The following is a 23,962-nucleotide window of genomic DNA, read 5'->3' as shown; positions in this document are numbered from 1 at the left end:
GCCCAGCACAGGGACATCTCTTGCCCACGTCTCAGCGTGGCGAGATTTGCCCGTACATCACTCGAGATTTGCCAGAGTGGAAGCCCGGATGCTGTGCTGCGGCTGCCCTCTTTGGAGGGGGAGTGTACTTCCTGTTTGCTACAGTCCTCACCGTGCCCTGTTGCTGACAATCAGCAGCTTTAGGCATTTAATTACCTGCTTGGTCTCAGTGGGAATTGTGCTCGTGCTTCCTGGTGAAGCTGCCAGCACAGGGCCTGCGCCCGGTGGGTGCTCAGTGGTTCTGGAGGCTGACAGAGTTGTTGGAAGGTTGTCCGTTCTCACTGCCTTGCGTAGTCCTGACCGTCTCTAGTCCGTCACCGTGAGCCCCACTCACGGCCCGTCGGCCGTCAGGGACAGTCAGGCTGGTTTGCACCTCCTGTTTTTTGGTGTGTAGGAGTCTGGGTCAGGAGTCTTGTCCAGCCGTAACATTCCTCTCTCAACCACCACTGAGCTCCTTGGGGATGAAGGCTGGACTAAATCCTGATCAGCAGAGTATGAAAAGCATTCTGACTTCATTAGGAGAAAGGAGGCTGATGGCTTACGGGTTCCTTTCTCGCCTGCGTTTTCACAGTTGAACCTTTTCTTTTGAGCAAACGAGGTTATTTTTTTTGTGGAGATGGCTTGCCTGGGAGGGTGGCCAAATCTGCCCTCTGGGGAGCAAAACCCTCTCTCTATTTGACATCTTTATTGAGGAATTTCTCAAATATAACAGAAAATGACACCAGAGGGATTTGAAACCAGGATGAGATCCTTGCTCAACCCCAAATGCCTGCTTTTAGCATTGTAATTACTTGAAATAGCAGTAGTTCTGTTTGAAAAATATTATTCCAAACTCCATGCAGTTGGACATGAGAGCAATATTTAGGCTAATAGAATAAGATGTTTTTTTCATCTTAAATTAAAACCAGCAGTGGATAATTTTTCCCCATCTCCGCAAAGCAAGGGCCCTTTTTCTCCAAAGCCACTCGTTCATTTAGCCAGATGTTTTCTTTGACCCCGGTCTTTACCTTGACTTACTGAAAAATACGTTTCTCAGGTTGCTCACAGTTTGAGTTTTGAACTTGCTTCTCAGCACTTTTTCCCCTGCTGAACACAAGCCATCTGTAGCCGGGTTCCGCAGAAAAGCATCATTAACGACATCACTCCTTTCCCATTAATGCTTATTGAGCACCTACTCTACGCCTAGCCTTGTGCTAGGCAGGCAGTTCCACTTAGGCGGGATGAGGGAACTTTGCATGAGTCTCCACCACGTGCCCGGAGCGGTCCAGGATATGGTGTTCCCGTCTGTCACTTGGTCCTCGTGGCATCCACAAGCGGAAGCCATTAGTATCCCCTTTTTATGAATGGCGAAACCAAGGCTCAGGGAGGGAAAGTGACCCACACAAGGCCACCCAGCAGAGCTGGGACCATTTGGCCACTCAAGCCCGCAGGCCTGTAAGTCACCGACCGCCCCTTGCCCCCCCCCTGGTGCCCGAACAGCACCAGCTCTGGGAGGCTGGCCAGGTTCAAGGAGGGGCTTCCTTCCGCGGGCTGATAGGTATGCACCCCCTGCGAGCTGGGGAGTCACTGAGGACATCCAGAAATCCTAGCATCTGCCAAGCCCAGCCGGTGGGTGGCGTGCTGGGGGGCAAGAAGGAACCCCTGACTCCAGAGTTCGCTTCCAGGGCACCTCCTCCCCCGAAGCCTGTACTGCCTCCCCTGGCCCAGGCAGGAGCCTGCGGCCCGTGTCCCCCTTGGGCTTCCCTCAGGATGTTGCCTTAGCCTGTGTGACTGTGCAGAGCCCTGTTCTTCCAGAGCTTTCTCTCATGCTTCCCATGGCTTCCACAGTAGCACCCAGTGCCTCTGCTTACTGGCTCATGAGGCCCCTCATCAGGGCCCTGTCAGCCGTTCCCCCTCACCCCTCACCTGTGCCAACCTGTGCCAACCTGCGCCCTCTGGCCCAGCCGTCCTTCTGCACCTCCCTGCTGCTCCCTTGCGGCCCTTCCCGCAGCAGGTTCCTGGTGTGGTCCTTGTCACCCAAGACCCAGCCTGCCTCTGCCTTTGCTCTGAAGTCCTGTGACCACGCTGTATACATGGCCACTGTGGCTGTGGGCTGGGGTCCTCTCTTCTCCCCAGGAAAGCAGAAGCTGTCTCCTGTAACCCTCCACCTTCCTCCTCGGGGCCCAGTGCCATGTCTGGCAGATCACAGGCATGCGAAAAGTATTTGCAGAATGAAAAAATAAACACATTTGCAAAAGTGCCTTATAACCTGGGCCCTCTCACTCAGCGGACCTCCATGCTGGGCTCATGGCAAAGATCAAGGGCCATCTCTCTCGGGACTCCCGGGATCATAAGAAAGAAACGTTCTCGACTGTAATGGCAGGTGGAAGGCCGTGAGGGCAGGGACCCCAAAGCCCTCCGCCTAGCGTTCGTCCATTCGTTTATTCCAGAAAATTGTTCGGAGCACCTGCCGTGTGCCAGACATGGTTTCGGGTGCTGAAGAAACCAGTAAGCAGTGAACAGAAGGAGAATCACCCACATCCAGTTGAACCTGCATAGGTGGGTGGGGGTTGGGGGACAGCAAACAGGTGAATGTGTAAGTCAGTAAGGTAACTTCAGGCAGGTCAGCTCCACTGAAAATAATAAAACAAAATAACGTGATAGAGGGTGATGGGGAGAGAGATGATGCACCGGATAGGGTAGAATCCTAGTTACTGCTGCTGCGTGGAAAAACCACCCCACACTTAGTGGCACAAAATACCATTTAATTTGGCTTTTGGATCCTCTGGGTCAGGAATTCAGATGGGGCACAGCAGGGGCGGCTCGTCTGCTCCACGGTGTCTGGGGCCCTGGCTGGGAAGTCACGAAGGCTGAGGATGGCTTGGTGGCCGGGCTAGAATCCTCTGGAGGTTCCTTTGCCGCTGTCTAGTGGTTGACGTTGGCCGTCGGCCAGAACACTGGGGGCGGCCCCTGCGTGTGGTCTCTCCACAGGGGTTGGGGTGGCCTTCCTCGCAGCATGGCGGCTGGGTCTGAGAGCGCATGGAAGTTTGACGGTCTGGCCCCAGTGGGCACTTCCGCGAAATTCTGCTGGTCAAGGCAGTTACAAAGGCCTTGTCCCCACATTCGAGCAGAGGGGACATGGGGGCGGGGGCCTCAGTGAGGAGGAGGAAGCCACCATTAGAAAATTACAGGGAGGATCTTCCCACCCAGCAGAAGGGAGAGGACAAGTGAAATGGGCAGAAGCTGGGTGAGTTTGGGAACAGGTCAATGTGCCTGGAGGCCCGGGAGTGAGGGAGAGGGACCGCAGATGAGCTCAGGAGGTAGGCAGGGCCTTATAGGTTCTAGAAGGGCCTTGGGATTTTATTCTAAATTAGCTGGGAGCCATGGGACACTTTAGCTAGGGATTGACATAATCTGATGGGCATGTTAACTTAAAGGGATTTGCTTTCTGGCTACGAAGTAGAAAATGTGTCCCAGGGAGGAAGAGGGAGAGACCACTGTGGCCGTCTGGGTCTGAGACGGTGGTGGCTCACTCCAGGGTGCCGGCGGTGCGGGTGACGAGAGGTGGTTGAATTCAGAACACATTTTGAAAGCAGAGCCCACAGGAATCGCTTATGGGTTTGACGTGAGAGGTGAGGGGAAAAAGCGTAACCACCACCAACCGCCTGGAGTCTGTGGGCGACTGCGGGCAGCGGCTCAGGTGCGGAAGCCTGGGGGGCAGGTCAGGCTGGAGCTGGGAGGGGCGGACTTGAGGGTCAGTCTGGCCACGTTCGGCCGGGATGCGCGACAGCCGTGCAGATGGAAACGGTGTGTGAGTTCGGAAGTCGGCGGAGTAATCAGGTCTGGGTGGTGGGGCAGGGGTGGGGGGGGCGGTATATGAGAGTCTGGAGCTCCTAGATGGCAGCGAAAGCTGGATTCGATTCGTAGGGATCTCACGAGCACCTGTCCTGAGCTCACTGTCAGGAAGTAGATGACATGGTCCCAGCCCTCAAGAAGTATAGGGAGTGAGCCTGCCTAGCTTTGAATCCCGGATCGATCACTTACTTGCTTTGTGACCTTGAGCAAGTAACGTCACTTCTCTGGGCCTCCGTATCCTCATCGGTAGGGCGGGGCTGCGAGGACCGCTTGCTGCACAGGGATGATGGGGACACGGAATGAGGCGAGCTTCGTACAGCACGTAGCACGGTGCCTGGCACGTGACCGAGGGCTCGACGGGTGTGAATTACCTAATTCTCACTTACCGCTGGTGTGCGAAGCCAGCATACTTTGTAAAGAGAACCGATGACTTTCTGAGCTGGACCCTGGGCCGTGGGTGAAGCCCCTTGGCCGGGGCCCACGCCTCACGTTCCACGCGGCGCTCCTGCCGCATACGAGCCGCTGCTCCCCGCCCTCCCGGGGTCAGAGAGCTCCCCCCATCCTCTTGCACTGATGCTTGTCCCTGTCTACTGACACGGGGCCATGTGGCCTCAGCGCTTCCAGTCCCAGCTCTGGGCCACGTACTCCTTTTGTGACCTTGGACACATGCCACCTCCTTCTCAGGCTCAATTTTGTTCTCTGCAAAACGGGCATGATCCCTGCCCGTTCGGATCCGAAGGGAAGTTAGATGTGCAGGTGACCCTGCGGGCTGCCAAGCAGAGGCTCAGGAGGAAGAGGAGAGGGGTCCTGGAGGCTGACGGGGCCCAGGAGCCCAGCTGCGCCCGTGGGAGGAAGTCACTGCAGGTGCCAGATGCTCCGGGTGGCGGCTGGGCCTTCCCTGGCAGGATGAAAGGGTCGCGCTGCCTGGGCCCTTTTGAAGGCACCCCCTCTCATCCCGGAGGACAGCTGGAGACAATGTGCTGCTCCCTCACACCCCTCACGGAGAAGGTTCCAATTGCCTCTGTTTATTTGTCTTTATACTTCCACAGCTCAAATGCATTTCTTGCTGGGAAAGAAACGCCGCCCACTTTAATGTGAAACTGACGAGCTTCGCACAGTCACAAACACCAGTGTTTTTTAAGGTGAACTCCAGAGGCCTCTTCCTGTTCTCTTTATCTGTGCCCCACCCTTCCCCACTCTTGGCCCACATTCAGGTGATGGGAACACGCCTGGTTGGAGGGACTTGCCCTGCCAGGACCAGCCAGAGTCAGGCCCGCTCCTCCCCCCAGCTTTTTACAACTGTTCATCTGGTGGAGGTTCTTTAACCTGAGAAAAAGAAAAATGCTGGAAACTTGTGCATCATTATAAACGGGCTTCCTTCTTCCCCCCAAACCACTGTAGAGCTAGGGGTGTGGGGAGGGGGGTTGATTCAGACCCAGGGGCGTTTTGGGGGTAGGGTGAGCTCGTGTGGCCTCCTGCCTACAGCCAGCTCAGGATGGGGACAGGGAGGAGTGTGGGAGAGCGCAGGGGGCCAGGTGGTGCTGGGGTGGAAAGGCAATGTCTCGGGCCCGGCTCTTTGGACCATGGACTTGTTTGGGGACTCTGGAAAACTCCCCACCTCTCCGAGCCTCAGTTTCCCCATCATCTGTGAAACGGAGGGGTGGGATGTGCCCGGTAGTTCTCAGACTTCTAGCAGCAGAACCCTTAAGTGCGAGCCGACTCCCGCAGTGGTGGCACTGCCCTGGCTGCAGTGGGAGGGCAGGGCCGGCAGGAGTGAGAGCCCTGCTCTCTGCAGAGCACCCACTGCAAGGGGGGTGCTGGAGCACTGTTTGGAACCCCTAGCCTGGCTGTGGTGTCAGAGCCCTTCCTCACCCTCCAGCATCTTGTGATTCGATGACTCGGTGGCATGGCATGTCCTCGAGGACAGGGGTGGAGCCCACTGCTGTGTCCTCCCGGCCTCTGCCAGACGCAGCCCCTGTCCGTCTCTCTCTCTCTCTCTCTCTCTCTCTCTCTCTCATTTTCCCAGAACTGGCATCTCCAGCCGGCCAAACAGCTTTCGTTCCCCTAAACACACCGCCCCATCCTGCCCAGCAGCATCCTTGCACCGATGCACCTTGTCTGTCCCCGGACAGAGCCCGCCAAGTCCATAAGCAGAGGTCCCTTCTGCCCGAACCGCCCTTCCCCCTGCTCTTTACGAATGCAGGGCTGACTCCCACTTGTCCCTCAGGACTCGGCTTGGGCCTCAGGCCCTCCAGAAGTTACACACTCCTCCCGTGGGCGCCCGCAGCCCCCAGGCTTGTCACGAGACCTCTCTGGGGCCTCCCCTGATGCCTCAGGAGGCCCCTGGAGGGCGAGACTCCGGCATGGCTCTGCTCTTTTCCCCAGGCCCAGCACAGGCTCATTTGTGGGATGGAGGGACGGCAGGTGGCTGGAGACGGGACGGAATGTTTGATTCTGACCATCCAGAGGAGCACGATTTGATAGTGGTGGGTGCACGAGCCTGCCACGGGGGCAGAGCATCAGTGCACTCAGAGCTGCAGAGATCTGCTGCGGAGGTGCCCCCCGCAGCCCGTGGGACTGCAGCGCCCCGTGTCCCCAACCCCACGCCCAGCCCCTGCTGGTCTCTGTTCCAGACGAGGGGAGATGGGGACCTGGGAGTTGGCACACGGAGCCTGGCTCCCAGCTCCCTTCCTAGCAGCGTGTTGGGGGGCAGCTGTCCGCTGTCGCTCCAGGGAGGGGGCTACGGAAATGCCGTGAGCACAGGGGCGCCCGGCAGGCCTCAGGAGCTGCGCTGCCTTCTCCTCCTTCCTGCGCTCCCTCTGGCTGGGGGGCCAGGGCAGGGACCGCATCACTGTATGAGGCCAACCTTCCCGTTGGTAGGACCCGGCTGAAATCGATCGTCACTCCCCCTGTGCCAGCCCCACCGTTGACCAAGTCTTGATTTGGGAGCTTGGGGAAGAAGTCCTGCTCTGTCCCAGGGCAGAACATGCCAAGTCCATAAACGGCAAAGAAAAACGCCCAGTTGCAGAGGACGCGACGGGCCGGCAGACTCTTTCCTCCATCTTGTTTGCGGTCTATGTGCCAGGGTCTCGGTCAGAATCTGAGCAATCAACAAAAACTAAGGGTCCTGTGAAGACTCTTTAAAAATAGTCTACCAACCAAAACAGACATCCCAAACCAGAGATGAGCCATGTGCCTAAAAGGGGGCATCGGTCGACACGTGTGTTGTCCCAGAACCTCCAGAACCTCTGCCAACCATCTCGCTTACTTTGGAGCCGCCTGGGCCCTCGCCGGGGTTTGGGGTCACCCTGGACGTTTGTTGAGCCTGACTGCCTCCGGACAGACGTTGCCGTGACCCTGCTCGCCCGGCACCACAGGCCTGGCCCCGTGTTTACGGTGGCCACTAGCCAGCCCCGTGTATTGCCGGCTCCACCATCCCTCCCCGTCACCCGTCTCGTCCCAACCGCGCACGGCTGGAAATAGACCGGCTAATAGAGACGCCCTGTGCCCCGCTGTGACGCCTGCTTGTGGGACGTGGGGAGCCACGGCAGCCACCCAGCTGCTCGGCCGGGGTCTTCAGCAACCTCCTGGGCTGCCTTAACAGGGGGAAGAGGGTCCCATCCCACAGGCCGACTTTCCCTCCCCTGGCACACCCGCTCGCTGGCCACCGAGGGGCCAGACGCCCGTGCAGTCATTTGGGACAAGCTTTAGCGGAGGTCCCCCCCTGAGTGGGGTCTTCCCGGGGCCCCCGTTGCCGCCGGGGAGTCGCCGCCTCGGCCTGGCAGCCAGCCCCTCGTGGCCTGGGCTCCCCCGGCCAGGCCAGCCAGCCGCGCCTTTGCTCCGCGTGCATATTGAGCCTGTCCCGGGGCGCCTCGCAGCCCTGTGCTCCCCCTGCCCAAGGGGCCGGCGCTCTCTCTTCCTGTCCCAAGCACTCCAGTTCGGCCTTCAGGGGACTCGCCTCCCACCCCGCGTTCGAACTGAGGAGTCACAGTGCCCCTCACGCAGGGCTGAAAAGTTCTGTTCACGCAGCCGTCTTCCGCCTGTGTGCCGATTATACAGAAACATTAAGGGAGTACAGACTGCACAGAAGGTAACCCCCACAAGCTCCCCACCCGCCCCGCTCTGCGGTCTCCGCGTCCCCGGGTTCTTGCCCGTGTCGTCTGCATGCAGCCCTGACTTTCCGCGGTTACGATCACGCACGGGTGTTCTTAGGCTGCTTTCCCGGTGTTCTGTCAGAACTTTCCTCGCTGTTGACGCGTCATCATGTGGCCAAGAGGTGGGACTGTAATCAAAGCCCGGGATGTGGGAGCCTGGCAGCCTGTGGGCGCTGAGAGCCACTGCTGCTGTGGCAGGCTGGTTAGAAACGCCTGGGAGGAAGGATCTGTGACCTCTGGGTCCAAAGATGCCGCCTGAGTGCCCTTATCTGCCAGGTCAGGGGGTCCTGAGATGATTTTCGTGGCATAATTAATACTAAACCAAGTATGGGACGCGGCTCACCCCACCGGGACCGAGTGACAGGGCACCGGGTGGCGGGTAGAGATGGGGTGAGGGGAGGAGGCGTAACAGGTGCAAAGCCTAGAGGTGGGAGAGGCCTAGCCAGGCAGGAGAGTGGGCTCGGAGTACGGTGACACGTAAGAGGGTAGTTTCTGTCGGCTAAACGCCCGAGACCTGGAGATTTGTGTCTGCAGGCGCGAGCATGTCAGGGGTCCCCTTCGGCTGCGCGTCGGGCACATCCCAGACTCAAGCCTGCCTCCCGGCCCCCCTTCCACAGCCACCGGGGCCCCACCCGCTGCTGCAGCCGCACATGCACACACACACACACACACACGTGCACGCATGCACACCTGCATCCCACCACATCCCACCACCGAGCACATCTTTTCCCCGTGCTTGTCCGCACGCGGCAGAGAGAGAGAGAGAGACCCCTCCGCCTGTCAGCGTGGCCTCTGAGCCCTCTCACACACGCTCTTTTGTCCTGCAGCCCTCCGCCCCAGCCCCCACCCCCACCCCCACAGTAGTTAATCCCTCCTGATTCCCCCACCTCTCTCTCCCTGGCCGGGCAGCTCCCTGAGGGCAGGCCTTGCCTTGGCGTTCACTGTGCCCTCGTTGAGTGAGGGCGTGAACGAACCGACACACGGGGCTGATCACGGAAGGCTGTCTGCGGGAAGACGTGGGCACTACGAAGGGACTTCGGAAGAGGCAGCGGCCGGCGCAGGCAGGCTCCAAGGGGCAACACCAGCAGATTAAGGGCGTCCCGTGGGGAGGGATGAGAAGCGAAAAGCTGGCGGTCTCTGGCTGGGACTCCGCCTCTGGGAATCCGTCTGAAGAAAAGAAACCCTAAAACGGAAAGGGCTCTACGTGCCCTGTGTCCCTCATAGGGGAGTTGACTAACGGGGTCCGGAACAGAGACAAGTGCACCAAGTGGTGGGGCGGGGGTCGCCTGCCGGCTGGACAGGCAGCAGGTGAGGAGGGCACCGGGGCTGAGCCCCGGAAAGCGCTGCTTTCAGTGAAGGGTGAACGAGCAGGTCACATACAGAGAGACCCGTTTGCACTAGGAGAACATCTGCCCACGAGAAAAGACAGAAACAAAACAGACGCCTATGGTTACGGTCGCAGCCAGAGCATAGGACGGTTGACCTGTTTTTTTTCCCACTGTTTTTCAGAATTCCTTGTAAATTCAAAATCTTAAATAGTTTTGTTGGACAAGTGATAGGGAGCCGTGCTGCGTGTCTTGAGGGGAGAAGGGCCACAAATGGGCTAGAAAGGGTGGGCTTGGCCATGGGGAGCCGTGGTGGTCTCCCAGCACGTCAGCCACCCTCGGTGCCCCCTTTTCCGGGGAGCCCCTTGGTGCCCACACTCACCCCTCCACGTCCGCCCCCTTACAGCCCCTCTGCCATTTTCTTAAGTGTCGACTCTGTCGGCACAGAACCATTTCCCATCCCGTTGTAGCTCCGTGGCCCACAGGAGGGCCTGTCAGCAAAGGACCACTTAGTGTGGGAAGGAACCAACTAGTCCACAGCAGGCCCAGTTAAGGCACTGTGGCCGTTCAGGGGCGGGAGCCTGCGGGGCCTGGGGGCCCCACCTTCACGGAGAACTTCCGGCCATGCTGACACTCGTGGGGAGGGCACTGGTTTTTATACTCAACGGCTTTGAAAAAAGCGGAAGAAACCGTAGAGTTTAATCGGGAAGAATTGGTCCAGAATTCCAGGCAGTACCGAGGCTGGGAAGCACATGCCGGGAGCAAGTCACGTGCCGTGGCCAGCGTCCGGCAGAAAGGACTGTGTCAGCCGGGTGGCCTCGGGAGCTCCAGGGCCCTCCTGGGTTCCGTGGGCCCCGCGCACGGGCCCGAGGGGGAACTAACTGCATCCAGAGGGGCCTGTTTTATTTCTGAGGATGTTCACGAAGAATCCGTCAGAGCCTTTCCCCTTTCTTTTCTCACGGCTTCTCCCTTTGGTTTTGGGATTTGTTTGTTTGGGTTTCCTCCCCTTCCCCCTTCCCAGTCCTCTGTTCTTCTCCCCATCAAAAGAAGTTTTTAAAACTCGAGTGCCTCCCACAGACGTCCAGCCAGGATCGCGTTCACAGCTGGGCTGTCAGAGGCCCGAGGCTGCAGGGATGAAAGTGTCCAGTTCCCATCCTGGCACCGGCGCGCGCGTGCTGTGACCAAGGGCGGGCCGTTCGCCCCTCGAAGCTCCTGGTTATGACGCCCCCGCTGCCTCGGGCTGAGGCCCTGGGTGAGACGCTGTCACGAGCGCGCCCGGCACCGAGCAGGAGCTCAGGGCACACGGCTCCCCTGCCGCCTCCTGCAGCCCCCTCTCCCGCCCGTGCTTGAGACATTAAAGGAAGAGCTGGTCTTGCCGTGGCGGTGTGGCGGAGGCCAGGGCGGCATCCCTCAGGAGCGCGTCCCGCCGCCTCCAAACCCCCGTCCCCTCTCCCTGCTTCTTAAAGCGCTGCCCACTTAGAACGGCTTTTCTCTGGCCGAAGACGTTTGTCCTTGTACCACTGAAGGCACTGGCGAGGGAGGAGGACACCGGACACTGTGGGCAGGGCTGACGTGGCAAGAGCCCTGTGTGGCTTCACTCGTTCATCGAGCAGCAAAGCTCACAGGCCGCCAGCATCTGGGGACGTCCACTCCTCCTCCACCCCGACCCCACCCCCCCCCCCCCGACGGGGCTCACTCCCAGGCAAGGCTGACGCGGGTGAATAAATGAGCACAGCTCTTCTCTGACCAGCCCTCACTCGCCCTCCCGACGGGCCCGCAGCCTCTGCCCCCCGGGACCCCCCGGCCAGCACTCAGGCTTCTCACTCACCCAGAGCTGCTTCCTTGGCTGGACCCGGGAACTGGGTGTCGCCAGGCAGCCCCTCCGGGGCCACACAGGGCAGCCCTTGTGGGACAGGCCGAGAACCAGGGCCTCCGGGCCAGAGCCACCGCCCCCAGCCACGTTTTGTAGTTGTCAGTCAGTCACTCGGCCCACGGACGTGGATTATGTGCCTCAGGCACTGTGTCAAACCCTGAGATACAGCAACACTCGAGACAGCCGTGGTCCTCCGTCTCGAGGACTCTGCATTCCCTGGGGAGAGAGCGACACAGGCAGAGGTGTTTCCCCAGGCGAGGACATAGCGGTTCGCTTGGGCCTCGCCAGCCAGAGAGGGGAGTTTGTGTTTTATTCGAAGCCGACGAGGAATCCTCTGGAGGCTTTCAGGCAGGGGATAGCACGGCTGGTGGACACTCTCCAGGGTGGTTTAGCAGGGTGGTGAGACCAGGGTGGAAGGAGGGAGACCTGGGATGCCACCGCTGTAATCCAGGCCGGAGAGGAGGGGAGCTGGACCCGGCCACCTGAGGGGAGGGGGCGGGGAGCTGGATCTGCAGGCAGAGCTGAGGACCACACCTGCTAAGGGCTTAGAGGCGGGGAGCGGGAAGGGAGGGCTCCAGGATGACAGAAGCCACCGTGAGCTGTGCTGCCACTGGCCGAGATGGGGAAGGCTGAGGGCGGGGCCAGGCTTCGCTCTGTTCTGTTCTATTCTGTTCTGTTCTCACAGGAGGTCAGATCAGGAGTCCAGCAAGGGCCGTGTTAGGTTTGTCGTGGCTTTGGACATCTGGGTCAGCCGTTGATATCTCAGCCTGAGGGCAGTGGAGCAAGCGGGCCTAGAGGGCTTAGCAGCATTGGCAAATAGGTGGCAGTTAAAGCCGTGGGACAGGGTGACATCTCCCGAGATCGGAGCCCAAGAGGAGCGCAGGCCTCGTGGACCTGGGCCCCACAGGGGCGCGGCGCCCAGGGCACCGTGCTCCCAAGGCTGCTTTACAGGAGGTTGCGCCCACAGAACGCAAACATGTTTGCCAACCATATGTCTGGTAAGGGTCTAGTATCTGCGACCCACAAAGAACTCTCAGAACTCAACAGTAGAAAGACAACCCCGTGTAAAAGTGGGCAAGGGATTTGAATAGACACTGCTCCAGAAAGGATGTACCAACGGACGGCAAGCACGTGGAAAGGTGCTCGGCGTCCTTAGGGAAACGCGAGTCAAAGCCACGATAAGGTGCCATGTCTCACCCACCAGGATGGCTATCATTTTAAAAAATGGAAAACAGGAAGTGTTGGCAAGGACGTGGAGACATCGGAACCCTCGTCTTTTGCCGATGGGAACGTGGAATGGTGCCACCACCGTGGGAAGCAGTGTGACAGTGCCTCCAGAAGTGAAACGTGGAATCCCCTTATGACCCGATGATGCCGCGCCTAGGTACCCACCCGAGAGAGTTTAAACGTGTTCACTCAAAAGCTCGTACGTGACGTTCACAGCAGCGTGTGTCCTAACAGCTAAGGAGGGGGAGACCACCCAAATGTCCCGCGGCTGGTGGACGGGTAGACAAAACGTGGTCTATCCGTACGATAGAATATTATTCGGGCATAAGAACGAATGACGTGTGCTCCGCCGTGGGAGAACCTTGAAGACGTCATGGGGTGTCAGAGAAGCCAGACGCGGAGGACGCACGCTGTATGGCCCCAGTGGTATGAAAGGTCCAGAACAGGCACGTTCGTAGAGTCAGAAAGTAAACTAATGGTTGCCGGGGGCTGGGGGAGGGGAGAATTGGGACTGACTGACAATGGGCACAGGGCGTCTCTTTGGGGTGGTGGGAAACGTTCTGGAATTAGGTCTTGGTGACGTTCACACCACCTCGTGAATGTGCCAAGAACCACTGACCCGTCCTCCTTAAGGTGGTGAATTTTATGTAACGTGAGTCGTATCTCAATGAATGAAGACAGAGGTGGCACGTGCAGAGGCTGGGGCTTGTCCCACAGCCCGGGCAGGCCACACACGTGGCTCTGAGTCCAGTTCTGAGCCAGCGTGAAGCCCCTGATAGACTGCGGTCCCCCAGACAAGGGTGACAGGGTGGGGAGCTAGCCAGAACCTGTGTCAGGAGGGAGCAGTTCCGGAAGCTGAAGCTGCTCTGCTGAGGCCACACTGGGGGCTCCCTTGGGCGTGGCTTGTTGTCACTCTCCAGTGTGGCAGGGACCTTACCGTCCCCTGGGGCACGCTCACACCTGTGATTCCGCGAAGCATTTGCAGCGGCTTTGTTCAACGGTTGTTAACGTTCACTGGTGGTGTGTGTGCGCCAGGCACCGAGCCGAGTCCTTCGCTGCATTATTTCCTTCAGTTCCCCAGACAACTTAAGGTGCCTGTTATCCCCGTTTTGTGAAGAAGGAGACCAAGGCCCGAAAGGGGTAAGTGACGTGGCCAAGGTCACGCAGCAGGTTGCTCACCGAATCTTACACCCCAGCTGGTGTGACCTTGTAGGGCAAGAGTTAGAACCCGTGGGCAGCGGTCCCAGGGAGACATCGCAGAGACGGCGTAAAGAGAGTGGTCCTCAGTCGGACCAGGCAGCAACCTCCAGGCCCAACCCGGGGGGCTCAGGGTCAGAGCAGGGCTACGGTGGGGGACCGTGTGTCTTCTGCATACGGCTGACCTGCTTAAGAGTCAGGCCCCCCAGAGAAGGCCCAGCTGATGCCCAGACCAGGAAGCGGAGAGGTCCCGGGAGGCCCCGTCATACCTCCCCCCCTGCCTCTGCCAGCACCTCTGACAGCTCAGGGAATGTTCTGGATCTGGCAGAACCCAGGCCTCAAAGCTCTGAGACCCGTGTGTATTTTACCCGAAATCTAATCCATCTGGTTCTCATTTATTTACACTTAACTCATCAAATGCAATTTTGCAAGAGCCGCTCGATGGCCAAGAGGCTTTTGTGCCTAAGCCTCCCTTCTGACAGGGGCCAGGGGAGGGTTGGGGCCTCAGCCCTCAGGGACCAGGAGGGAGCTCTCAGGGGTGGAGGTCAAGTTCGGTTCCTACGATGGGCCGGGGCCTCTGCCTCTGTCCTCGGACCCTCGGTGGGACCTGTGGTGCCGGGGCCAGGCACGGGGTCTGACACATAGTAGGCCCTTGGCAGCCACGAGAACACGGGTGGGGCCCGGGCAGAACACAGAGTCTCTGTTTCGAATCGTGAAATGTTCGTGGGAAACACAAAGCAAGCAAAGCTGGGTCCAGAAGTAATTTTTAGTTATTATAAATAACTGCAAACCTGGATTCTTGGTCCAAAGGAGGACAAACAGCCAGCTATTAATAAAAATAAACAGACCTCATGGGCAAACCGCAGCCCTGCCTGCAGAGGCCTTTCGGAACCAGCTCAACCTACAGCCTGTGGGCGTCGGCTAGAGAGCAGCCGTCCGTCGCAGCCCGTGAGCCCGTCTCAGACGCAGCACTCTCGTGCTCGGGACCGGCGGGCCCACCGAGCAGACACGGGCCAGAGAGCCAGCTGAGGGCTGTCTCCCCGCCGACCCCAGCACCCAGACCTCCCGTCAGGCGCTACGGTGTAAGGTGGGGGCACCTGACCCCAGAGACCCCGCTCGGACTCCGTCTTTGGTGCCGAGGTGCCCTGGCCTCTTCCGACTAGAGCTGGTCACGGTGGCTGCTGGGATTGGGAGGGGAGGCCGGGGGCCCGGAGGCCTAGGGGAAGCACACAGATTGTGCCTCCAGGCAGGAGTCGAGGCCCGACCCAGGGCTGTGGCACGGTAGTGGAGGCAAAACAGATGGGCAGGGTGGTGAGGAAGTCGGCATCCTTGGTGACTGCTCGGGTGGTGGGAGGGACAGAAGGGGGCTGCTCAGGCCAGGGGAGGTGGGCGGGGGTAGGGCAGGGCTGGAGCGAAGCCCCTCTTGGCACCCTGGTCTGCCTCCCACCTTCGGTCCTCCCTCAGCCGTTGGCTGGACGAGTGAGTGCTCACCGTACCCCCAGACGCTGGGCCTCAGGCTGGGGAGCAGCCTGCACAGAGCGGCGGCCCCATGTCTTATCCCAGAATGCACTGGGATGGTCTGTTTCTGAGGGTGTCCCTCAGCCCCGCCGGCCAAGGGCCCCCTGCCGCCGTGGCCAGCCGCGGCTCAGTGTCCCCTCCCCTCCCAGCACCCTTCGCCTGCTGCCCCCACCTCAGCCCAAAAGAGTCAGGGGCTCTACCAGTCCCAGTGGCACAGAGGTGTGTTTGTGTGTTAAGGCCGGGAGCTGGGGGGCGGGAATGGAAGGGTGCCGCGGGCTGGGGCCTTCCAGAGAGTGACCCAGCGGGGGCAGGCAGCCCCTGACAGAGGGCCACCCGAGACCCTCGCAGCGCTGCGGCTGCTGGGGTCGTTCCTGCATAGTATAGTTATCAGCTCTTCCATTGCCAGTTAAAAGAGTTTCCCGCTAGGAGCCTCAGGTCTGCCCCCAAACCCACAGGGCCTCCTGTCTGCTTTATCGCAAAGTCCTCGTGCCAGGGCGCTCCCTGCCTTCTGGGAACATTCCACGGTGGCCGCAAAAGCAGATGAAGGACCATGAGCTGCCGGCAGGATTCAGACGCAGAGCAGCCCCTGTATCCCACCCAGAGCCCACTCAGGCATCGTGCAGCCCGGATCGGAAACAGGCTTGCTCAGGGCCCTCACTGCACGCAACGGGCTCAGCCTCTGCCCAAGGCCATGGCGGTGGCGCTACTGTGGCTTGTCGGGCTGCGCAGACATCTTCCCCGAGGACTGTCCCCTCCCCCGGCAGCACCGGTGAGAACGGGGGCCAGGGGGACCCGGACAGAGCCGGGGTTTGTGAGGGCCCTTGGGGTCTCCTTGATGGGGGGTGTGTAGGCTGCACAGCTTCCAGAACTCCTCCTCTGCCCCAGTGGTCGCGGGCCCTTCCCCATCTGTGCCCTGCCACGCCCCTTCGGCGAGAGTCAGCTTCTACGACACCTCTTCCTCCCCCGGCCTCGGGTCACAGACCTCCCTGCCGCCCTCGGCCCGGCCCTCCACGAAGCCTCCCGCCTCTGCTCAGGTCCAGTACGGCAGCAGCTGGGTTCACTTTGGTGCCCCGGCGGCCCTTGGGGAGCGTGGCACGTAGCAGGCGCCCAGTGTTTGTGGAGGGAACTGATGAACGAAAGCCTGTTGGGTGGTTCTCAAAGGCAAGAACTTCCGTCTGGACAAGGAGGGAGAGGGCATCCCAGGAGGAGGTGGGTGTGATCACAGGAAGGCAAGCGTGAACAGGGGGCTGTTCAGAGAACAGCGGAGGTAAGTGCAGCTGCAGGGAGCCCCGAACGAGCCCCCTCCGTGTGCCCAGAAGGAACCGGGACAGCGCGCCGCTCCAGGGGACTGGCCTTTGTGGGTCGCGAGCTCCCCATCGGTGGCAAGTGCAGACACACGTGTGCCATTCGGTTCTTCCTGCGGACACTTGAGCACCCGCTCGGTCTGACCGTCAGCGGGGCACGGGGATATAAAGACTCAGGGCTCTCTTCAGCCCAGAGCAGAGACAGGACGACCGAGCCCGAGGTCCGGGGCAGAGCAAGCCTGGGCACAGGGGACGAGCACAGTCTTCCGGGCGCCGGGAAGACTTCAGAGAGGAGGAGCGTGGGAGACATGAGCGTGTAAGGTCGGGGGTGGTGTGTTAAGCAGAACTACTCGGGGAACCGGCTCTCGTCGCCGTGATTGGGCTTGAGGCGTCCTCGTCGAGAGAAACCAGATCGCAGGAGAGCGGGGAAAGGCCAGAGCCAGAACTCCCAGATGTAGGCTCCCTCCTTGCCCCGCAGGACCTCTCATGACAGAGTTTTCTAAGTCCTGAGGGGGCCAAGGAACGATGTGTGCTGGGCTTGCCCCCATCAGGAGGGCCCGGGGGCCTGGCCAGGGCCTCCAGGTGAACCCAGTCTGCCCGAGGCCGGTGGGTGGCCAACCCACGGCCCCAGCTCCTCCAGCCGGTCCCTCTTCAGACTTGTCTGTGAGCCCCGCGTGGAGGGCTGAGCCACGGGGGTGTGAGGGGCATGAGGTGGGCATCAGGCCCCCGATCCAGCCCTTAGAGAAGCCGGTGACGACCGCAGGCTCCCCAAAGGGATTGTGAGACTGTGGTTTCCTGCCCAGCTCCAGGGAGGCCTGTGTTGGGACCACAGTGGAAAAAGGGCGCGGAGGGGGCCGCCCCCTTCCCTCCCTGCTTAATCTTGGGGCTTTGTCATTTGGGAGCGGGGAAAAGAAATGTTTACACGGCCTTGCATTTGTTTCAAATTATTCATCAGTGTTTGAGAGTCATTGTTCCCTGCTAGTGTAAACAGCGCTGTCCCAAGGCACAGCCACTCTGCCAGCTCCCTGAACTTCTGTAGATGCGTGCAGATTTAACTGCCCTCGGGTTCCTGGCTTCCAGTGAAGGGAGATGGGCCGGGCCAGGCGGGGGGCTCCAGGGAGCTCGTTCACGGTGGGGTCAAAGCGGCGCTTTCTCGCCACCAGTGCAGCGTTTGAGGGCCTGTATCTGGTTTGTTTTACCAACTGAACCTTTACTAGGGCTGGAGAAGCCAAGGTACAGAGCAAAGAAGCTGAGAACCACGGGAAGAACAGCAAAGCATGTGATTTGAAGGAGGTCTGGACCGAGTCCCAGAAGCGGGTTTCGCTGTGAGACGTGTGCCAGCACCGGGGTGCAAGTGCCTCAGTGGCGTGTCTTTGGGACAGAGACGGGACTAACCCCACGTACGCTGGGACAGGCCCCGTGTTACCCACGGCAGGCTGGCTCCGGCGTTGCGTTTGCATCTGGGGTTCCCAAACACGTTCAAGGTGGCACCCCGCTCAGGCTCATGTTAAGAGTAGCTGGCTCTTCGCAGCATTGGGCTCGACACGCTTTCTGGCACGGCCAGCTGAGCGGCGGGGCAGAGCCACGTGCTCGGGAGGTGAACGGCGGGTCTAAGTCCTGCCTCTGCTCTGAGCAGCCGTGTGACTTTGCTCAAGTTACTTTGGTTCTCTGCGCCTCAGTGCCCTCACCTGTAGAGTGGAGGCCGTAACACAGCCTGTCGCTCAGGGTTGCCGCAGGGGTGGAGCGCGGGGGTATTTGTGAGGCCCCGTGCCTGACGCATAAGGAGCCCTCGAGGATGTCAGCTTCGCGTCGTTATCGGTAGGATGAACAGGACTCGGTCCCTGGCTTAGAGCTGCTCAGGGTCTAGTGCAGGCGAGGGACAGACCCCCAGAGGCAGCCACCCCTGGAGGGGAGGTGCCCCCCGCGAAGGGGGCACTGGCAGTGGCCCTTTAGGGAGCCACCAGTAAGTAAGACTCCGTTGAGTGGAGAAAGGTTTTCAGAATAATCCCTCTGTGTCATTTCCAGCTCCCCCGGGACCCCACTGTGTCTCCTCTCAGCAAGAGCCACCTTCCCCACTTCAGCTGTAACTGCTGGTGGCTTTTAGAGTTCAGAGTCCCGCCTCCCTCCGGGCTGCCACACAGCTGACACTTGAGCTTGCTGGAGAATAATGGCCTGCCTCAGCATCGGCCGCGGAGGCAGCCATGTGGTCTCCTGGGTGGCGAAGCGACCTGTTGTCCCTAAGCCTCAGTAGGACCCAGCTGACCCAGCTCCAGGGCTCAGTCCTCTCCTGGTTCAGTGCAGGCCAGTCTTCTTGGTTCTTTACGTGTCCACATCCCTCTGGTTGCAGTACTGGGAGATGGCTGTGTGAAGGACAACTGTATTAAAAGCTTACGGCCAAAGTGTGTGTGTGTGTGTGTGTGTGTGTGTGTGTGTGTGTGTTGGGGGCCAGGGGATTGGCTAGAAGCGGCTGGTAGCTCACCTTGCCTTTGTGGTTTCATACATTTGCCTGTTAAAATGACGATACAGACACGGCACGTTAAGGTTTAAGAAGCCCATCTCTCGTTACACAAACTGACAGTGTAAGGGGTTATGACTTTGGTAATTGAAACATGCTGTTCTGTTCAAGCCCAGAACTCCATAAAGGCTCTTTTCAGCCAATAGCAGCCTTTGTGCCAGCAGCCTCTGGTCAACGCCGAGTGTCAGCCCTGAGGTCTCTCTCTCCTAGAGAGCAGGAGAGACCGCTTAGAGGCCTTCTGCGGCCGTCTTGGTGGCCAGAGGTCAGGGCCTTTTAAAAAATTCCCCATTCTTAGACGTTTGAAATCCATTTGTGAGGCAGAAAGCAGGCTGCAGGGTCCCGTGTTACTGGTTGTAACTCTGAGGTAGGCTTGAAGACGGAGGGGACGGGAGAATTTGCTTGGCGAGGCTCCGTGGGTTGGGGAAGGGCAGTGCAGGCTGCAGTCTTCCCGGAGAGGGAGAGTCCAACAGGATCAGTGAGACCACGGTTTGGGAGTCGGACTATCGGGTGGGACCCGGGACAGGTGGCTTGGCCCCTCTGGGCCTCAGTTTCCTCTTCTAGCAAATGGGCTAATACCCGGATCTGATCTACAGGGCTGCCGTGAGGATGAAAGGAGTTAGTACGGGTCGGATACTTAGAAGAGCGCCGGTCGCGTAGGTTACCGACAGGCAGCTGGCATTACAAGCATCGTAACTACCTCTACGGAGTAACTCCGCGGAGTATCTTGGTAGAGTACAGCCCTGCGCAGTGTCTCTGCGGAGCACCTGGCCCCCCTGCGGGGTGTAGCCGCGGGGTCCCCCTGTGGAGCGCCACCAGAGTGCTGCCGTGTGCAGGGCCTTCTGGGCAGCCTGGGAAGCTGGTCGCGTCTCACTTCCGGCCCCAGGTGCGATTTCTCCCCTCCCCCTCTCCGTCTCTCCTTGCAGATGTGGACGAGTGTCAGGACAACAACGGTGGCTGCCAGCAGATCTGCGTCAATGCCATGGGCAGCTACGAGTGTCAGTGCCACAGTGGCTTTTTCCTCAGCGACAACCAGCATACCTGCATCCACCGCTCCAACGGTGAGTGCGGCCCGTGCTGACCAGGCACACGCCCCCCGCCCCCCGCCCCGCAGAATCCGGCGGCCCCTGGAAACCCCCTTCTCCACATCTTGACTCCGGGGGCCTCAGGGTCAAGGCGGGGGGCGGGGGGCGGTTTGGTGGTGGCCTGAATGGCTGTTTTGTGCTCCTGGTGTCGGTTCTGCGCGGAGCTCCTCCCAGCTCCCGCCCACCGCCCGCTACACCGGGACTGCTGGTGTTCCTGGTGTTTTTATGTGGAGGCGAGGTGGGGCCACAAATGGGCAGATGTGACCAGAGAAGCTGTTTTCCTTTCTGGGCCGAAGGCCGGCTGTGGCCAGGAAGAGTGGGGCCCCATTCTCTATGGTCCCCTTCCCCGAGGTGGGCTGGAGGCCTGAGCAGGCCGAGTGCCAATTTCCTGGTCTCTGAACGTTCACCGGGTCACCAGCCAGCAGAGGGTCCCTGTGGTCGGGAGCCTGCCTCCCTCTGGTTGTTGGGTGGGATGGCAGGCCGGCCCGGGGCAGTACAGAGGAACTGGGGAGCACTGGCCAGCCAGAGTAACCTGGAGACAGCCCCAGGCTGGGACAGAGCCTGGCCTCCAGCCAAGCCTGGCAGTGAAGGTCCACAGTATCAGAGGAGGGGTGGTCAGAGTTTGGGCCCAGAGAAGCAGGACTGTGAGGTAGGACAGCTGGCCAGAAGGCAGGACCCACATGCGTAGAGGAGAGGGGCTTTTAGGTAGAGGGAACAGCATTTGCAAAGGCACAGAGGCATATCTTGCTTAAGATAATGGCAAGGTCTGGAATCTCGGGGCAGGCTGCGTGCTGCAATGGAGTGGGCTGAGGGCAGGGGCGGGGACCAGCGCTCCTGGGGCCCGGCCATCGTGTGCGGTCAAGAGAGTAGATGGGGAAGGAGGCCAGGACAGCCGCCTGGCCCCGGCCTGAGCCCCTCCCCCATCGCTGACCCCTGACACGTCGGAGGTACCGGAGGGGCCTCGAGGGGCCCCTATGAGGGCCCAGCCCGGGGTCCGTGGCACCAGCAGGAGACCAGGGAGTGGCTCACACTGAAACGTGGGGACAGAAGGGCAGGCCCCGGGCTCCGGCTCAGCCTGCCGGGCACGACTCCGGTGCTGCTGCTCCCTGGCGGTGAGCCGAGAACCTCAGCCTCCTTGTCCACAGCGTGGAGATGTGGTGGTGCCCCGCCAGGCTCTCCGGAAGGGGGGACGGGACCCTGCGTGTGCAGTGTTCTGCGTGCACTAAAGCTACAGGGGCTGCAAGGCGAGGCTGGGGGACGCTGGGTGTGCTTGTTATTTGGAAGCAATTCCTGAGAAAGCAAAGAAGGAAACAGTTAAAAGTACAAAGCCCGGGATAGGGAAGCAGAGCCGTTTCACTGGATGCCTTCGATGCTCCGTGCTTGTTCAGGCAATTTCCTCAAGGACGTGACAAGTCCGGCGGTCCCCACTCTGCCGTGTCCCCAGAAGGACGTGGGCGCCAAGCTCTGCACGCCCTGGTGCCCACTGCCGCTGTGTCGTGCGGACTTCCCCAGGAGCCTGCGGCCGGGGCTGTGGGGCTGCAGGGCTGCGCGGTCCAGCTGTCCCAGATGAGGACCGGGGGCCCAACCCAAGTTTTATAGGAAGCAGATTTATGGGGAAGCGAGTGCAAGTTGGTGGTGAGGAGGGAGTTCCTGCTTTCCTCGCAGAGGGGGGGGTTTACAGGGTGACGGCTCTGAGCAAGCCGTGAAGTCCCCGAGGCCGGGGTGGCCGAGCCTCTTTTCCAGCCAGGCGGTATTGCCTTGTTCCTTTGAAGAGCAGCTTTCCCGCGAGCGGGGTCCAGGTGAAGCTGTGAGGCCCCTGGTTGAAAGGAGGATGCGTGGGAAGGGGGGGCCGACGCGAGGCTGGATACAAGACCCCGGCCGCGTTCTGTCGGTAACCGGGACCCGGTTTGGCCCGGAGGCACTCGTCTGGCTAAGGATGTCACCGGACAAACCTCAGCAGCAGCCGGAGGAATAGGGTCAGGGGACACATTAACGTGGAGAGCGGCCGGCTGGCTGCCGAGGGGTCATGTGCTTACTCTGAGCTAGGCCCTCACAGCAACCCGGTGAGGCGGGGATGTTATGACCCTGGGACAGCGGGGAAGCCAAAGCAGTCAAGTTAGGAGACTCGCCCGAGGTCACACCAGAGGGAAAGGGCGGAGTCGGGATCCCAGCGCAGGTCTTGAGCTGTGATGTGATGAGGCCGGTCAGGAAAGAAAGAAGGTGGCAGAACAGACAGAAGTAGGCGGGCTTCCTCTTTGCGGAAGCCACACGTGAGCTGAAACAGAATGGCCAAGAGCCGCCGCGGGAAGAGTTGGGGGAAGCGTGCCAGGCAGCACGTCTGCAAAGGCCCTGAGGCAGGAATGGACCAGACTCGGGCAAAAAGCAAAACGAAGGCGAGGGCGGTGGAGCACAGTGAGCCAAGGGGAGAGGAGCCCAGGAGGAGGGGAGCCTGGCAGGGCCCGGACCCTGTGAGGCCGCCAGAGCATGGGCAGGAGTTTAGAGGGTGTGCAGAGAGGGCAGCTGTGGGAAGCTGGCCGAGCAGAGGTGGGAAACGTGCTGGAGGGAAGAGTGGAGGACTTCCAGGGCCTCTCAGATACTTCAGGGGCTGGGCCTCAAATCAAGCGTGCAGTAGAGCCTTGAGCCCACGCGCCTCACCTTTCCCAAAGGCCCTGGGGTGACCGGATCCTGACGCCAGGACTTGAGATTTAGCCAGAGTGCAGATTTGGGGGCCTCAAGCCCAGTCTTTGTTAACCAGCACCAACCAGCACGTTGGTTAAAGAAGTCCCTTCTCTTATTAGGATTTTTGTGTCAATCTCCCAAGTTTTAAATCTGGGCAACAAGTCCATCCAAAAAGCAGCAGACAACTTCCGGGACACCTCCCGAGGGGCGAGTGACAGCATTTCCAGGGCTCCCACAGGCCGTGTGGAAGGTCTGAAGAAGACAGGCCAAGTGCACAGCACGTCTGCTGACCGCTCGTTAATGCCAGTGGCCGGAGACGGGCGCAGGTGACCCGGCAGGTTGCCTCCCTCCTGAGCCTCCATCGGTTGTGACAACTGCCCGCCACGAGTGCGTGCCGACCACAGTGATGCTTGTTGGAGCATCACTCAAAACTCAGAGTGTGTCGGGGGTGCAGAGACCCAGCTTGTTTTGCACCTAAATGCCCCCTGATCCCTGTTCCTCCCGGGAGGGCCCATGAGCCCAGGGCCATTTGGCAAATCAGACTCCTCGTGTCACCTGACTTCTCCTAATGCCTGTCGGCGCCTTGGAGCCTGCCCCGAGCAGGGAGGAGAGCACGAGGTCTGGTTTTGATTAGAGGGGCCTGGATGCACGCACAAGGTCAGCCAGGGTCGGTCTGTGCTCCTGGCCGAGAAACGAGCGCCTGGGACTCAGCCCTTCTGAGTGGCCCCGCTTCCTAGGCACCGGTGCAAACCCTGGCCGGAGGTATGTGGATCTGGCCGGGCCGGGGTTGGGAGTTTTAGGCTTTCAGCTCTTCTCCGTGGCCCCTGCACAGCCACTCCTGCCTGCCTGGGTCTCCTCCTCTGTAAATCGGGACCGGTGATCCCTCCCAGGCAAGTGAGGGATCCGTTAGGGAAACCCCGTGAAGGAGTCGAGCGCAGCGCCTGCCCTAGGGGAGGCCACTTGCAGGCAGCTTCTCTAGGTGTTTAGAACGCAGGCTCGATGTGAGGAACCCAGGCTCTGTCCCGGCACTGGGCGGGGGGTGATGAAGAGCTGTTGGGATCTGGGGCCCATCTCCTTCTCCTCGGTGCTTCCAGGTGCTGGTTCTGGTGCCGTCACAGCCCACGTTCACCCCCACTCAGCCCCTGGCCCAGCAAGCGGTAACAGCCTGGGGGCAGCCGGTCCAGGCCAGTCCCAGCCTCCACCGCCCCCTTTGTG

General features: G+C 60.2%; 1 protein-coding gene across 3 annotated transcripts in view; it reads left to right on the top strand.

The window, feature by feature from the left end:
* The window catches only part of SCUBE1 (signal peptide, CUB domain and EGF like domain containing 1), a 130,461-nt gene that overhangs the window by 30,540 nt on the left and 75,959 nt on the right, over positions 1–23,962 (top strand). For all 3 annotated transcript variants that reach the window (XM_053894637.1, XM_053894635.1, XM_053894636.1), the window contains exon 4: positions 19,910–20,044. In XM_053894637.1, coding sequence (XP_053750612.1) covers positions 19,910–20,044 — 135 coding nt within the window. The remainder of the gene's footprint in view (positions 1–19,909; positions 20,045–23,962) is intronic.

The sequence above is a fragment of the Panthera pardus genome, unplaced genomic scaffold (genome assembly GCF_024362965.1).
Source record: "Panthera pardus isolate Hobbes unplaced genomic scaffold, ASM2436296v1 HiC_scaffold_6, whole genome shotgun sequence".
Classification (NCBI taxonomy): Eukaryota; Metazoa; Chordata; class Mammalia; order Carnivora; family Felidae; genus Panthera; species Panthera pardus.
Note: the sequence above shows the minus strand (reverse complement) of the source record. Positions and strands in the feature narration are given on the sequence as shown.